We start from the raw sequence: 15042 nt of genomic DNA, 5'->3' as shown, positions 1-15042 counted from the left end.
GGTAGAATAAAGAAGAGAGAAACCACAAAGGCATAGAATAGGCGGAGGAAACTTCTATTTCGGGAGAATGTTTTTCTTTAGTTCCCTATAGTAGTATAGGTTTTATTTAATCCAGAGCTAGACTCGGAAATTCTACCTATATATAGCCATAATACATATAATTAATAATACTCTAATATAAGAGATATATTTTATTATATATTACAAAGCTGCCCGAATACTTGGGCTAGTATAACCTCGAGTAAAGCTGCCTTATAATATATAATATAGAAGAATATTATTAGATAGAGCCAAGTTTTTATTATATATCACAAAGGGCAAAAAGAAGCATATAGCCGTTTTATGCCTTAGTAAGGCGAAAAGTAGAGCCCAGAAGGTATAGACCGCTATAGTAGAGCAAAATCTAATTAAATAAGAAGCTAAAAAAAAGCTCGAACCAGGGTATTAGAATTAGAGCAGTTCTAATACTAGAGGTAGTTAAAAGTAGGAGATTATTATATAAGAGCTTCGGAACGATTTTGGCTATAGGCCTCTCTTTGCCTTTTATAATATATAGCAAAATAAGTCCCTTATTAAACCTTCTCGGGTTTACTAAAACCGTTCTCATGGTTAAGTTATTACTATACCGAGAAATGAGTACTATACGGTTAAATCTACTATATAGTATAGATTATTACAGGATATGAATATTTCCCCAGGATATACTAATATATGGCTCTCGGTAGTAGCAAGTATATGTTCTCTACCAAGTTATACTTAAGGCAGATAATATCTGTATTTAAAGTAATATATAGGTTACTAGTTATTATTAGTAACCTATTACTTATTATAATTCTAATTAACTTTCTATTACTCCTATATTTATAGCACTCAATCTAACTAATCTATCCCCTAGTACCCGTTATATCTCTAGTCTAAAAGTTCTTAATTCTTACTATGGGATTATCTCGTCTCTTCCGGCTTTTATAGAGCAGAGATTTAGTATCTCGTTTTAAGAAGCTAGCTAGTATATATCTCTCTGGCCTAGGATAACTCTGATTCTTATTTATTTTTAGATTATAGACCTTAGATTAAAAGAATACTACTCACGACTTCTATTAAGCTAAGTAGCCAGGAAGGTCTATCTCTAGATCTATTTCTAGATATATAATTAAAGAGTTTTCCGTTCCTCTGCCCCAAAACGTAAATATTATAGCCGAACTCGCTTCTTAGCTCGTCTGCCTTTTCTATAAAGGTAATTTTCCTTCTCCGAAAATTATCTATTATGCCTTTTGCCAAGTACTATTAAGATTACGGCTTCTCTATACTTCAAAGTAACTTAGAATACTTTTCCTAAAGTATTATGGGCTATTTAATATAATGGTTCTCGAGCTCCCTTCGTAGCATTCTCCGATTAGCTAATAAAGAATATTTCCACAACTCGTATACGTTTTTATCTCCTCTTAATATATTATATTAAAGCCATAGTATTTTGCCTTTAAGTTTATTTTCTCAATTTCGGTTAGTATTTAATTATAGGAAATAAGAATAATATCTTACTAGATAATATAATATTATAGCTAATATCTATAGTTATAGACTAAAGATAATTAAATCTTGCTATTTTTTAGAGTAGAGCTAACTATAAAAGGATAATTCCGATTCTGTAAACGAAATTAAGAGCTAATAGAGATCCGCAGATAGTTAGAAGCTTGTATATTCGAAGGGGAGATAGATCTTTAATAGATACTAGGGTTATAGCTTCGGGTAAGGTAATAGTATAGGATAGCAAATAGGGTATCTGCTATAGATTAAAGTCATCTCTATTATCTTTACTACTGCCTGCCACTAGTAGAATATCTAGTTAAGATAGCTAGCAATATATTAAGCCTAACTTCTACTAGTATAGATAACTTACAGACCAGGTCTACTAGTCATCGTCATTCCGCCAGTCGTCATCGTTCCTATTAGAAGATCTAATATTCTCTGACTCTTCCCATATGCCCTTAATTATTCATCCACAGCCGTATATTTCCTTCTTTAGATTATAACTAATGGGTTTATTATATACATTAATAATAATCTCTTTTAGTAACGAGATAGCCTTGAAGTATGCATCTACTAGTGCTAGTACAGTAGCCCGAGAACTATCGGGTATATTAATAGCAGACTCTATTATATTAATTGTCCGGAAACATAGTAATATCTCGAGTATAGCAAGATTCATACAGTTATTATAGATATATTCTAGGGTATATATACTATCTTTTTTGAGCGTAATGCTTTTGAGGTAGTAGTAATTATTAAAGGCCGGGAAGGCAATATAGATATAACAAAGAAAGCTAGCGTTCTGAGGTCTGATCTGGTCGAGAAATAAGGTAAGAAAACCTTTATCTAGTCTGAATCGATTTCTAAAGTAGAATAGTATACTGGCTTTGCGGTACGCCCTTCTATTAGTAAGGAGAATCACCAGACAGAGGCGTAATAGTCTATAGATCCGGGAATTCCTGGGTAGTATAAGCCTATAGATTATACTATAGGACTATATAGTATATAATACAATAAGTTCCGAAAGTATAAGGGCCTCTTTATAGATCTTATTCCGGATCTCGCTAGGGAAGCTAAAGAAATTGATTAGTATTGCGGTACTGTAGACGGCTACCGGAAATTGTCTTGTGGTTAGTTCAGAGCCAAAAAAGACCGGAGAGAAGGCAGATAGGATAGTATTATATATCCGAATAATAGAACCGAGACTCTGTCTTATTTGGGTCAAGAACTCTAAAATAGAATAGTTAATTTAGTTGCTATTTAGTTAGCTGACCTCGAGAACTTTATAGAGTTATAAGAGTCTCGGTATTTAAAGACAATCTCAATTAGAACTATGGTTAATACCAGACTACTATACCGTATCTCGAACCTCAATGGACTGTAATTGTACTTTTAATACTACTGGCTATACTTCCTGTAGTATACCAATATTCAAACGTATAAGTAGCTAGACGAGCGCTTCCGCTACCCTCTCCTGGCTTATTACGATAGCGGGCCGGGGAAATAACGGCTTGAGTCGCCCTCTCGTTACTATAACTGCATTCGTGGTTAGAGATAGTTCGAATAACTTAAAGGAAAATTTTGCTCCCCTAATTTCGGACTATAAGGCCTATATTCTGACTATAAATATGAAAGGCGAGAATATCTAGTAAATAATTAGGTAAGCGTAAATTCTCTCAAGCTCGATTACAAATACCTTAATTAGCTATTAATTCCAGTAATATCTGGATAACTAAGCTAAAACTCGTTATTTCCAGACTAGTATCTTTTCTGCTAAATTTAAAGGAATCTCCGAGATAATTAGAGTCGGGAATAAACATCTAATATAAAAGCTTATAATATATCTATTAGGTAATATTATAGCCTTCCGAGCCTTAATATTATCTTTAATATAGTTTACTGAGATTCAAGTAGTACCTAGTATACCTTTACTATATATTACCTGCCTATAGCTCTATTCCCCTTTTCTCAATAATACTTTACAACTACCTTAACCCTTCTCGTATCTTTCTCTAACTGCCTTACCTTTTCGTAACCGCCCGTACTATACCTACTATGACCTGACCATGTCCTGGCATAGCTAATAAGGCAGGTTACTAAGAAGAGAGGATTATGGAAGCAATAATATAGGGAGATGCAATTACCCGCCTATAATTATAGTAAATAATTAGCTATCTCCGAAAGCTAGATAAGCTCCCTGAGGTACCAAGCAAGAACCTTACTATCCCTGAGGTAGACCAAATGCGCTATCTGAGTATCTTGCGAGAGAAGGAGATTATAAGTAACCTGGCATTTCTATTAGCTACTTCGGATAAAAGCCTAAAGATTATGACTATCTGTATTAAAGAATACTATAATAGAGAAGGAATTATAATTCGGATAATATTAAATACCGGGGATCTCTCTATAATTATATAAGAGTTTATAACGCTTATGAGAATCTTGGAGCAAGCTATATAGCGAGATTAATACCCCGACCGAGTTCCGAAATATAACTAATTTATCTTTTAGAGAATTCGAAAGCCGAGAATACCGAGGCTCTTCTTTAATAAGTTATTATCCTAGACCTATATCGGATCCTGTTACGACTATAATTACGGTATAGAGAGACCTGGAAGACTACTAGAAAACTAGCCCTTATTACTTAACTATATAAGGTAATTAATAACAAGTCTGTTAAGGCCAGATCAGGGTTAATAAAAAGTAGTTTAAAGGCTAGCAGAGATAAAGTACGAGCTTCATATATCCTATTTACTAAGCTAGAAGGCATATTAGACCTCTATACGGAGAGAGGCGAAATATATGAGGCAATTAGAGAGATTATTAAGCAGGCCTACGAATTCCCCCTAGCTACTCTTAGTATAGCTCTTTAGAGCTCGATACTAGAACTAACCTTAAAGCAGTACCTGCCAGAAGCTATTAGTAAGCTAGGCGGCTATTACTCTACTACCTTCAAGCTTATTTATACTATAAGGAACAGGACATACCATATATTTCAGAATATTTAGGTAAAACCCTTCTAGATCCAGATACCTGCCTCTTTCTAGGAATTACCCTAGAAGATTTATACTAAGATATAGCTTCTCTTCTTTTATAAGCTTTATTTCCGCTATTAGTAACCGAGATTCATTTGCTCTAGCAAGAATACTTACTATCTATATAATCTCTTCTTCTTCCTTTACGGCGGCTTCTATATACCTTAAATATATAGCAGGCTCTATAATAAATGGACCCTACCAGACTAGTTAGACATTCTAATAAAGTATTACGGGAAGCTTAGTTATATTATAACCCGGTTAAAAGCAATCCTAAATAATAAGGTCCAAAGGGCTTCGAAATTAAAAAAGAAGTAATATTGCTTTCTAAATAAGAGTATTATACTACTACTTATATACTAGTCTTTATTATTCCTTTCTAGGAATCTGTTAACCTAAGCTTTAATGTCTATAGTTCGGCTATAACCCCCTCTTATCTAAGAGAGAGATCCGAGTATCTTACTATATACTAAGATACCTTTAATTCCGCCGAGAATATCCCCGGAGCTATCTTATACTAGTAATAGTAATATAGAGACGAGGGTATCTTTAGGCAAAACCGTACTTACTGAAAATACTATAGGTTATATATTAACTCTAAATAATATATCTCTAATTATAATTAGATATAAGGAGCTCCCCTATAGCTAATTAATTACATTAATAATACTATTACTATATTTATAGCTTAATAAGCTATCTCTAATCTTAGATTTTCTCCGGGTATCTTTAGGTTATTTATTAATTACTTAGGTAAAGAATATAATTATATTATATAAGGGATATTATACTATTAATATTAAAGATATTTCTACGATTACTGAACTCCGATTAAGTTACTTACAGAACTTAAATGAGCTTATATTTCAGTTATAAACTACTTAAAAGAAAATTATTTATATCTTATTTATATAGGACAGAGTTTAACTAGCGAATAATTCAAGAGACCCCTTATAACTAAAGGAATTTGTATTAGGGCTTAATAATAAAATTGTGATTCTCAGCCTTACTCTGGCTAGATATATTAATAATATAGTCCTAGCTTCTTCTCTGTATAACTATCTCAAGCTCCTGCTCTCTTAAAAACCTTTATAAGTAAATAATCCGTATTATATCTGCTTAGCCGCTTTTCCTATCCGGAATATGACCTATTTTAAGTATATCTACTATAGATGTTCTTAAAAGCTGCCGTCTCCAAGTTAATACCCTATTATCTCTATTATAGAACGGTTAGGTTAAGTTATAGAGTCAAGAACTTTGCCTTTATAATAATCTTCCCGTATTTATAGGTAATCCTACTTACTATTTATTATTCTTCTATTTCCCTTATTCTTCCGAGGTAATTTTCTTTCTCTAATATATTTAGAAAGTCGCTTCTCGATATCTTCCGGTAATATATTCTTTAGGAGAGAATAGGTAGTTTTCTTGATCTATATTAATACTAGTTATATATTTCAAGCAAAAAATCGCTTTACTTATAATCTCTGCCATAGATAGTAGCTATAATATATAGTTCCTAGATTTATATATAGTATATTAATTATATTTATAAATAATTAGAATAATATTAATACTATTGAATTCCCCTAATTTATAGGCTTTCTTAATTAAAGTATCCTTTCTCCTATTTATTCTCTTATTCTTTCTCTTTCTTCTTTTTCCTTTATTATTTTATTTAATGGTTATATTATCTATTAATACCAAAAAGTAATCTGTCTAGGTTAGTTTTAATATATTTCTAGTATTAAGCCTAAGGTATTTGAGAGTTATCTGTTATTCCGGGCCCTGTTTTATTAAAGACTCTTTATTCGGATAATTGCCTTTGAGGACTTTCATATAGTGGCTAATAGGGGTATAGGAACCAATTTTGAGCCTATAGTTATATAGTAAGAGGTATAAATTAATTCCCTCCAAACCAAAGTAATAGGGAGCTATATTTGAATCCTTAATCCTCCAAAATCTTAGCCAAAGGAAAGGCTTAATTAGGTAATAGAGGGCCTGAATTAGCCCCCTTAAATCCAAGTAGTAGGGAGCCAGACTTGGACCCCTTTATATCTAAAAATAGGCTGAGCTCTATAAGCCCCTTTATAGTACTACTTGTCTTTATAATATGCGATTCTGCTTAGTTCTTATTCTTTTTATAAGACTAGATAGGGGTTTCTTGTTTTTAGGAATTATTAAACCCCTATTAGTATTTAATAGATATTTACTAGAGTATCTTAATCTTCGGGAAAAGAGAGATCCTAGTAGTACTTAAACGAGACATTTTCTTTTATATATTATAAGGCGGACGAGGTAGTAATAGCTACTTTTATATTAATACTATTTAGTATAGTTATTTTAGATTTATATACTCTTATAAATCTCAGACCTATAATATATAATTATAATACAATCTCTTTTTTTCTGTAGATATAAGTTAGCTACTTTCTTCTTATTTTCAATTAACTTATGTAATATTATTTACTTTATAATACTCGTTTATCTCAGAGTATTAAGATACCTGCTAGCCAAGTATGGTATTATACTCGAGGAGGAAACTAGTATTTTTTGGAATATAGTACTATTACTATTACTGCCAAGCTATTACTCTGCCTTTCTATGTCCTTTTTTTCTATTTAACTCTTATTTGTACTTATAACTAAATTCCTTTCTATACCGTAATTATTCTAAAGGGTAGCCCTATTAATCACATATAGTCCTTGGCTAGGAAAACTACTGCCATTACATACTATAGCGAAAATTCATAGGATAAGACAGGTTATAGGAGACCATTACTCCTATTAGAAAGCTCCTAGTAGCCCGTAGGCTTATAGGAGAAAATTCACAGGAGAAAATAGTTTATAGGAGAAAATGGCTTATAGGAGATAATTCCTAGGAGCAAATAGCTTATAGGAGTATACCAGGATATATGTGATTCCGTTATTGGAAATGGAGCAAAATTCGGCTCCCTATAGCTAATGTTCTGACCCTTCTTGGTCAGATTATTAATATTAAAAATATTTCGGCCTGAGGCTAAATAATCCGTTTTGCTAGTATTTCCTAGTATCCAGGGAGCAGATGTACTAGTATTAGGGAGCCGAATTTTGCTCTATTCCCAATGCCGGCATTCGTTAAGCGCTAGCGAAATGGATATGCTAATGTCAGGGAGCTAATTTCTGCTTCCTTTTTAATGCCGGCGTTCCTTAAGCGTTATTGTAATAGATGCGCTAGCGTTAGGGAGCCGAATTTTGCCTATTCCCAATACTAGTATTATGGGACCCAATTTGGCCCCTCTAGGACGGGCAACTCCCGGAAATCACTCAAATAATATAGTATAACGAACTACCCTGCTCCGAAACTATTTTTAGATTCGGAGTACTATAATTATGACTATATCGGTTTGAAATAATATACTTAGAAGTAGTTATATTTAAAGTAGGATACCTTAATATACTATAAGATTACATATATACCTTATTTATACTTCAAACCAAAGTAGTCCGAATTATACTACTATAATTCGGACTGCTTTGGCTTGAAGTATACGAATTTAGCCTAGTAAAACTTCGAGCAAGCTGAAAATTTATACTAAAACCCAAACTACTCCGGCTAATAATATAAAAATCTATAGCATTCCTATAGTCTATACGGTACCGAGTTTCCGTCCCTAATAACCCTTTCGTCCCTCGGTTTCTTTACTTATACTTAAATCTGTATGGCATTATAGTATTACTACTTCGTATATAGTCGAGACAAATACTACTTTTCTTTTTTATAGTTTTTAGCTTCCTAGGAAAGTTATAAGCTTTATAATAGTAGCCTTAAGGGATTTTAGTATACCATACCCTTTTTATATCTTTATATGAAACTTTTTCTATCTTTTTAATAATATCTAATAGAAGAACTTTAAGTATCTTTAATGGCCTATACTCGGATAGAAGTAGTATATATATATTACTATAGTTTTTACCCTAGCTATAGGAATAGCCGGCATTCTTTCTATTAATTAATAATTAGCTTAGTTCCGCTCGTATTCCGGTCCTTTATTCTTTTAATAGGTCTAGGAGAGTTAGTTTTGATCTTTTTTATTACTGAATTATCGGGGCTATTATATATAGAACGTTTTCCAAGGTATAATTTGACTAGTAATCTTATTATCCAAGAATTCCAAGTAAGACTCTTTATAATAAAGGATAAGTGCTAGGGTATTTGCTATAAATATATTTATATTACCGAATAAGAATACTATAGCCAGAAGATATCTTATATCCATTCTCTCTAGCTTCCCTCTAGGCTTTAATTACTATACCCTAGTATATTTCAAGGTAATATTAAGATCGTATTTATTGGCCTCGATAGTAATTTAAAGAACTTCTTTTAGTATTAGGGACTATGGTATATTATTATTATAATAGTAAATAATGAAACAGATTATCTGTAATATATTAGTATTATCCTCTACTAGTTAAACTTCCTATAGGGATTCTTTAGAAAGTCCTTAACCTTTATTTTAAGTAGGCCCGAATATGGTACTAAAGACTTTTGAGGTATACTAAAGGACTTGGGATTAAATTCTTAATTATACGTTCCGAGGTCCAATTACTAGTATAATATTACTATCCGGAGAAATGTCTGGGACTAGATCTAACTTGTAGTTACTCTCTACTATATTCATGTTTTGACTAGTATACTGAGCTAGTACGGAAGTAATATTAGAGGTCAAAGGCGTATATGAAGAGTCTGTATTAGTAGTACGTTCCGCCGTATTATGTGGAAGTAATAAGGCAACTGAGACGGCACCAGGAAATGACCTTATAGTATAACTTATATATATCTTATACCCCGCTAATAATATAATATTATATTGGGCTCGCTTAAGCCTTGGCCTATCCAGGGGGGGCCGGCCCGCTAATCTGAGGCAGAACATTTAGTATATATATACTACTTGGTTTCTATATACTACTTGGTTTCTATATACTACTTGGTTTCTATATATTACTTGGTTTCTATATACTACTTGGTTTCTGTATACTACTTAGTATCTATATACTACTTGGTTTCTGTATATTACTTGGTTTCTATATACTACTTGATTTCTATATACTACTTGGTTTCTGTATATTACTTAGTATCTATATACTACTTGGTTTCTATATACTACTTGGTTTCTGTATACTACTTGGTTTCTGTATACTACTTGATATCTATATACTACTTGGTTTCTGTATACTACTTGGTTTCTATATACTACTTGGTATTTATATACTACTTGGTTTCTATATAATATTTAATTCATATACTCTACCTGTTTACTAGGATACCGAATATAGCCTGGACTTTGAGAATATTAATATTATACTTATAGCTATCTAAAAATAAAAAGTGGCGAATTAGATACTATATCCTATAAGCATTTAACTAGAAAGACTTCTCCGTATAAGATTTACTTATATAAATAAGTAGAGAAATAAAGCATTACGAAATAGGGTTAAATCTTATAATATGGCGGAAGTATATACGTATTAGATTTTAATATATGTCCCCTATATCCATTCTATCCCGTAACCGCAGGCATTCTGCCCTATTTTTACCCCGTATTATTATAATACCTATAAGATAACTAATACTAAATCCTTTATCCCAAGTATCCCTAATAAATCTACTTCTCAAGATTATATAGTAATAATCTCTTTAAGACCAGATATATAAGTTCCTAGATATTATCTATTAGTTATAGATTTAATTTATACGAGTTATATATACTATTTCTGCTATTACTAGCCACTAAGACTCGTAGTCTATTAACTAGTATATAGTAATTTTATCTTACTAGTAAATAAATAAAGCTATCTCAAACCCAGAATATTTCCCTAATTAATAGGCTTTCCTAATTAATATTTTCTTTCTTTTTGCTCCTTTATTACTTAATATATTATTTATAGAAACTATTATGGAAATGAATGGATATTATTCTAAATACAAAACAAAAGCCTTACTATATAATCTAGTATATATAATTAAACAAGATTATTCTCTTAAAGTTAATAGTATTATTAATATTATCCAAATAATTATAATTATAGATTATTTATCTTTAGATAATACTATCCGAATATTGACTCCTGGCCTACTACCTATAATTATTACAACCAGGAGCATTATTCTAATAGTAATAATTACCTAATATCTATATTAAGCGAGATATATAGAGTTACGAGACTATATTAAGATTACGTAAATATATTAATATTTATACGAAATAGGTTAATATAGTTAGTACTATAAACCTATTAGTACCATAAACTCATTAGTACTATAAATCTATTAGTGCCATAAACTTATTAGTACTATAAACTCATTAGTGCCATAAACTCATTAGTATCATAAACTCATTAGTACTATAAACTCATTAGTATTATAAACTCATTAGTACTATAAACTCATTAGTACCATAAACTCATTAGTGCCATAAACCTATTAGTACCATAAACTCATTAGTACTATAGACCTATTAGTACTATAAACTCATTAGTACCATAAACTCATTAGTACTATAGACTTATTAGTGCCATAAACTTATTAGTACCATGAACCTATTAGTACTAAGAGACTATTAGTATTATAAAATTACGGGTATAAATAAAATATTAGTACTATAGAACTAATATTATAAAGAAGTAGTTAGTATAAACAAATAATTAGTATAAAGAAACCATAGCAGGAATCTGCCTATATAATAATATGGCTTAAATAAATCTACTATATAAACTCAAAATATAATTAAGCCTTAGCTATATACCTAATACTTAACTTGCCGGCTCCTAGAACTAATAAGAGTCCCGGGATCGCGGTATATCCTGGGACTACTATTTCTAGGACCTCCTATAGTCCTGGAAACAAGTTTCCTGGGACCCTTATAGGTCCTAGGAACTTATGGGTTCCTGGAAGTAAGCTAGGAAGAGGTCAAAATTATAGTGGATTCTAAATATAGAGCTAGTATAAGAAATAAAAGCTATACTATTCTATCCTAATTAATCTCTCTTATTATAATATGTCTTACTTATACCGATTTTACTAGTCCAGGATATAGTAACTATTAAGCCAAATCAAGAGTATATAGTAATAAGGTCAAAGCCTGGCAGGTACTAGTATATGATATCCTTTATAGCCTTGAATTAATTACGCAGTAGCTAGGGCCCCGCCAAATTTGGTCTAGCCTTAAAGAAACTTATTCGGAATAAGTAAGTAATTCCGCAAATATATAACTGGCTATAAGTTTACTTAGGGAATATACTATAAGAATAGTATATAACCGAGAAAGAATAAAGAAGGAAAGAAAAGACAGGGCAAACATAAGCTCTATAATTATATACTCTTAATATATTATTAAAGTATTAGGAAACGGTCTTGTAAATACTCTTTATATAATTCTGGAGATACTACTTATACTATAGCCCTATTTAATAGACCTTATACTAGAGCCGATCCCCTTCTTTAATATAGGCCAGATACTTCCGCTTTAAGTACTTTATTAAGTCTCCCGGACTAGTAAACTTATAAGTACGCTTTTCAAATAGTAAGCTCTACTTCCCTAAGTAAAGGAAGCAGGTAGTAGTTCTCTTCTCGGTAAATACTAATAATATAGTATTACTTAATACTTGCTTCTTGGCCTAGGCAGCTACTAGCTAGGGGCTAGTCTTCTTTGACGGTATTAGACTTGTCTATTATATAGATGACCTTTTACGTAGTAGGGTAGTAGCTTCTCCCTCCTAGAAGTAGTAGTAGGCAGCGACTATATTAATAGCCGTATTATGGCGGCGGAACTCTTCTTTAATAATTATATCCGGGAGTATTATTACCGTCTTCGCCAAGCGCTTCTAGAGCGGGGGTATCTTATTATTCTGGTCTAAGGTAGTCTTTATATCCTGGCTAAGCTTGAGTCTAGAGAGCTGCCGCTTAATCTCGTTAACCGGGTATTCCAGATCCTAGTATTCTTGGATATACTTAAGAAATATAGCTCTTAGCCGCTGCCTGGTATTAAAGATTATACGGCTAATAATCCGGTACCCGGGCTACTATATTACCATATCCTGGAAGCGGCGCTTCTACTTCTCCCGCTCCGTAACGAGGCGGCGGACGACAGGATCCTTATTTACGGACAGGGATTCCTCGGGCATGAGTTCTTATAGCCGGTCAGAATTAATCTAGTAAGTCATCCGATAGGCCGCCCGTATTAGGTCATACTAAGGTTTATAGCCAGAGACAATAGCTCATATATTAGTAGTAACTGTCTGCCGGAGGTAGTATTTAATAAAGATATTAATCTTGGTATATTATATTATTATATTCTAGAGCATATTGCTTATATTACCTATTAGTCTATAGTTAGCATATTATATTACGGGTAGGGTGGGCTTGCGAGAAAGGGGCCATATAATATATACCGCTCTAGTTAAAAGCATTGCCTATACCATATCGGAGAGAGTACGGATGCGTAATCTGCGGGAACCTAGTAAGTACGCCGAGCCGCTTTATTTACTTTAAGAGAGTCATATACGGCAGTGGCTAGTCGGGCGAGATCTCCCAGCCATATGGTATCCTAACAGACTTGCGGAAGATAGGGATATTAGCTATCTCTGGCTTTAGATATAAGGGCAGCTACTTATAGCCAGGCTTAATATCCAGCTCGCTAATCCTTACGGCTAATATAAGACTTGGGACCAAGAATATATTATTAGTAAAGATGAGGCCCAGGAGGGCAATATACGGACTAAGGATTAGGAACAGATTAAAGATAATCTCGGGAAGTATAAACGTATTCCTGGCTTCTCTATAAGTCGCATGTCTCGGCTAGAATAAGAGGGGAATAGGGAGGAGAAAGGGAGGGGAGACGAGAAAGGGCCTAAGGTCAGACTTATATATCTTTTATACTAAGATACTTCTTTATAAACTCGTACGTAAACTCAATCAGGATCTAATAGGGCCCGCTACTAGGGTCCCGGAGCAGGTTTACTATAATATTACTATAGCAGAGCTTTAGGAGCACTAAAGGTCAGTTTATAGAGAAGATAGCTAGCTAGCAGAAAAGGCTAATCTCGATACGGTACTAGCTATATATATATCTCTGCTTCGTTATAGTCAAGTTAGTCTATAGAATGCCTGCAAGATCCTCGATATATATCGTAATATTATTACGCTTCTTCGTTAATAGGCGGTACTTCTTTGCCAGCTTCCTGAGGACCTGTGGCAAATGCTTTATTAGCTCTTATCTATAATAATTCGGACTAGCTTAAGCGGGCAGATAGGAAACGGTACTTACCCGGTATATATAGTAGTTTATCTTTCTCTTAATCTTTTCTCTAGTCGCTTATTCATATACGAGCCGGAAGATCTTCTAGTATATCCCGAGCATACTAGCTAACTAGATACCGGCAAGCCTCCTCCTACCCTTTCCCTAATATTAATTCAATATCTATTTGAAAAAGGCCTTAAGGATACGGCGAGAGACGGCCTATATTACCCGGGCAGGGTCCTTCCGTATATACTCGCAGTACCTATAAAGAGAGTCAGATTAGCGGATTCGATAGCAAGAGATAGTAGGCAAGAAGAGAATAGGGTACCTACTAATGGAAATTTCCCTCGATTATATCCAGGAAAAGGAGACTGCCATTACTATAGTCCTTATCTTTATCCTCGGATTCGTCAGAGTTATTCTCTTGGTCGAGGTAGTACTCTGGCGGGTAGGCGTTCCCCCCTCTAGCGAGCTACTCCAGATCTGGCAGATCTGCCTCGTTATCTCCGTTAATATCGGCATTAACGTCCATTAATACGATATGAGCATTATCCGCTATAGCGAGCCACTCCAGATCTGGCAGATCTGCCTCGTCGTCTCCGTCGATATCGGTATTGACGTCCGTCGGCTCGGTCTCGGCGTCGGTCTTCTCTTGCTTATCCCTTATATTAAAGCAGCTCTCGATATCTGACCTATTACTGTCGGAGGAGGAGGAGCTTGGTATTGGTTATTGGCGATGATGCATATCGACTGGATTAACCGAAGGGGACGACGGCGAGGGCGATTAAAAGTAAGGAATAAAGGCAGAAGATGTAAAGGAGGAGCCTGCTGCCCAAGTAATGGCAGCGAGCGGAGGGGGAGGAGAGAGGTAGAACGAGGGATAGTAATGGTTGAGTATGAGAGGCTTAGAGGAAAGAAGATAGAGAAGGGAGGGAGGACGAACGAATATATAGGATGGCCGCTATCTTGAGTTGCCTATGGGATGGTGGGCAGCCATTTTCTGCTCCCCTTCTCAGAAAATGTTAAACGAGAATGAGAGAAGCGGTCCTCCGAATGATGACTTGACCCACTGGCTTTTTTTGGTGTTCCTGTAGCAGGTTAGCCATGGCAGGGGTCCTCACCGCCGTACCGCCTTGACTATGAGGTACGCGAGCGGTAGAGCGGTGCGAGATTTTGGCAAGTCAGCTACAGAAAACAGCGACAAAA

At 33.9% G+C, this 15042-nt stretch overlaps 1 protein-coding gene across 1 annotated transcript; it reads right to left on the bottom strand.

Annotated features, from left to right (window-relative positions):
• Positions 1-914: 914 nt before the first annotated feature.
• On the bottom strand, positions 915-1260 carry K444DRAFT_517953 (uncharacterized protein; the record flags this gene model as incomplete). Its single annotated transcript, XM_024873821.1, has 2 exons — positions 915-1040; positions 1090-1260. Coding segments are annotated over 2 exons (297 nt in total), but the record flags the coding sequence as incomplete, so codon positions are not given.
• Between the last annotated feature and the right edge of the window lie 13782 nt (positions 1261-15042).

This window comes from Hyaloscypha bicolor (genome assembly GCF_002865645.1).
Source record: "Hyaloscypha bicolor E unplaced genomic scaffold K444scaffold_15, whole genome shotgun sequence".
NCBI lineage: Eukaryota > Fungi > Ascomycota > Leotiomycetes > Helotiales > Hyaloscyphaceae > Hyaloscypha > Hyaloscypha bicolor.
Note: the sequence above shows the minus strand (reverse complement) of the source record. Positions and strands in the feature narration are given on the sequence as shown.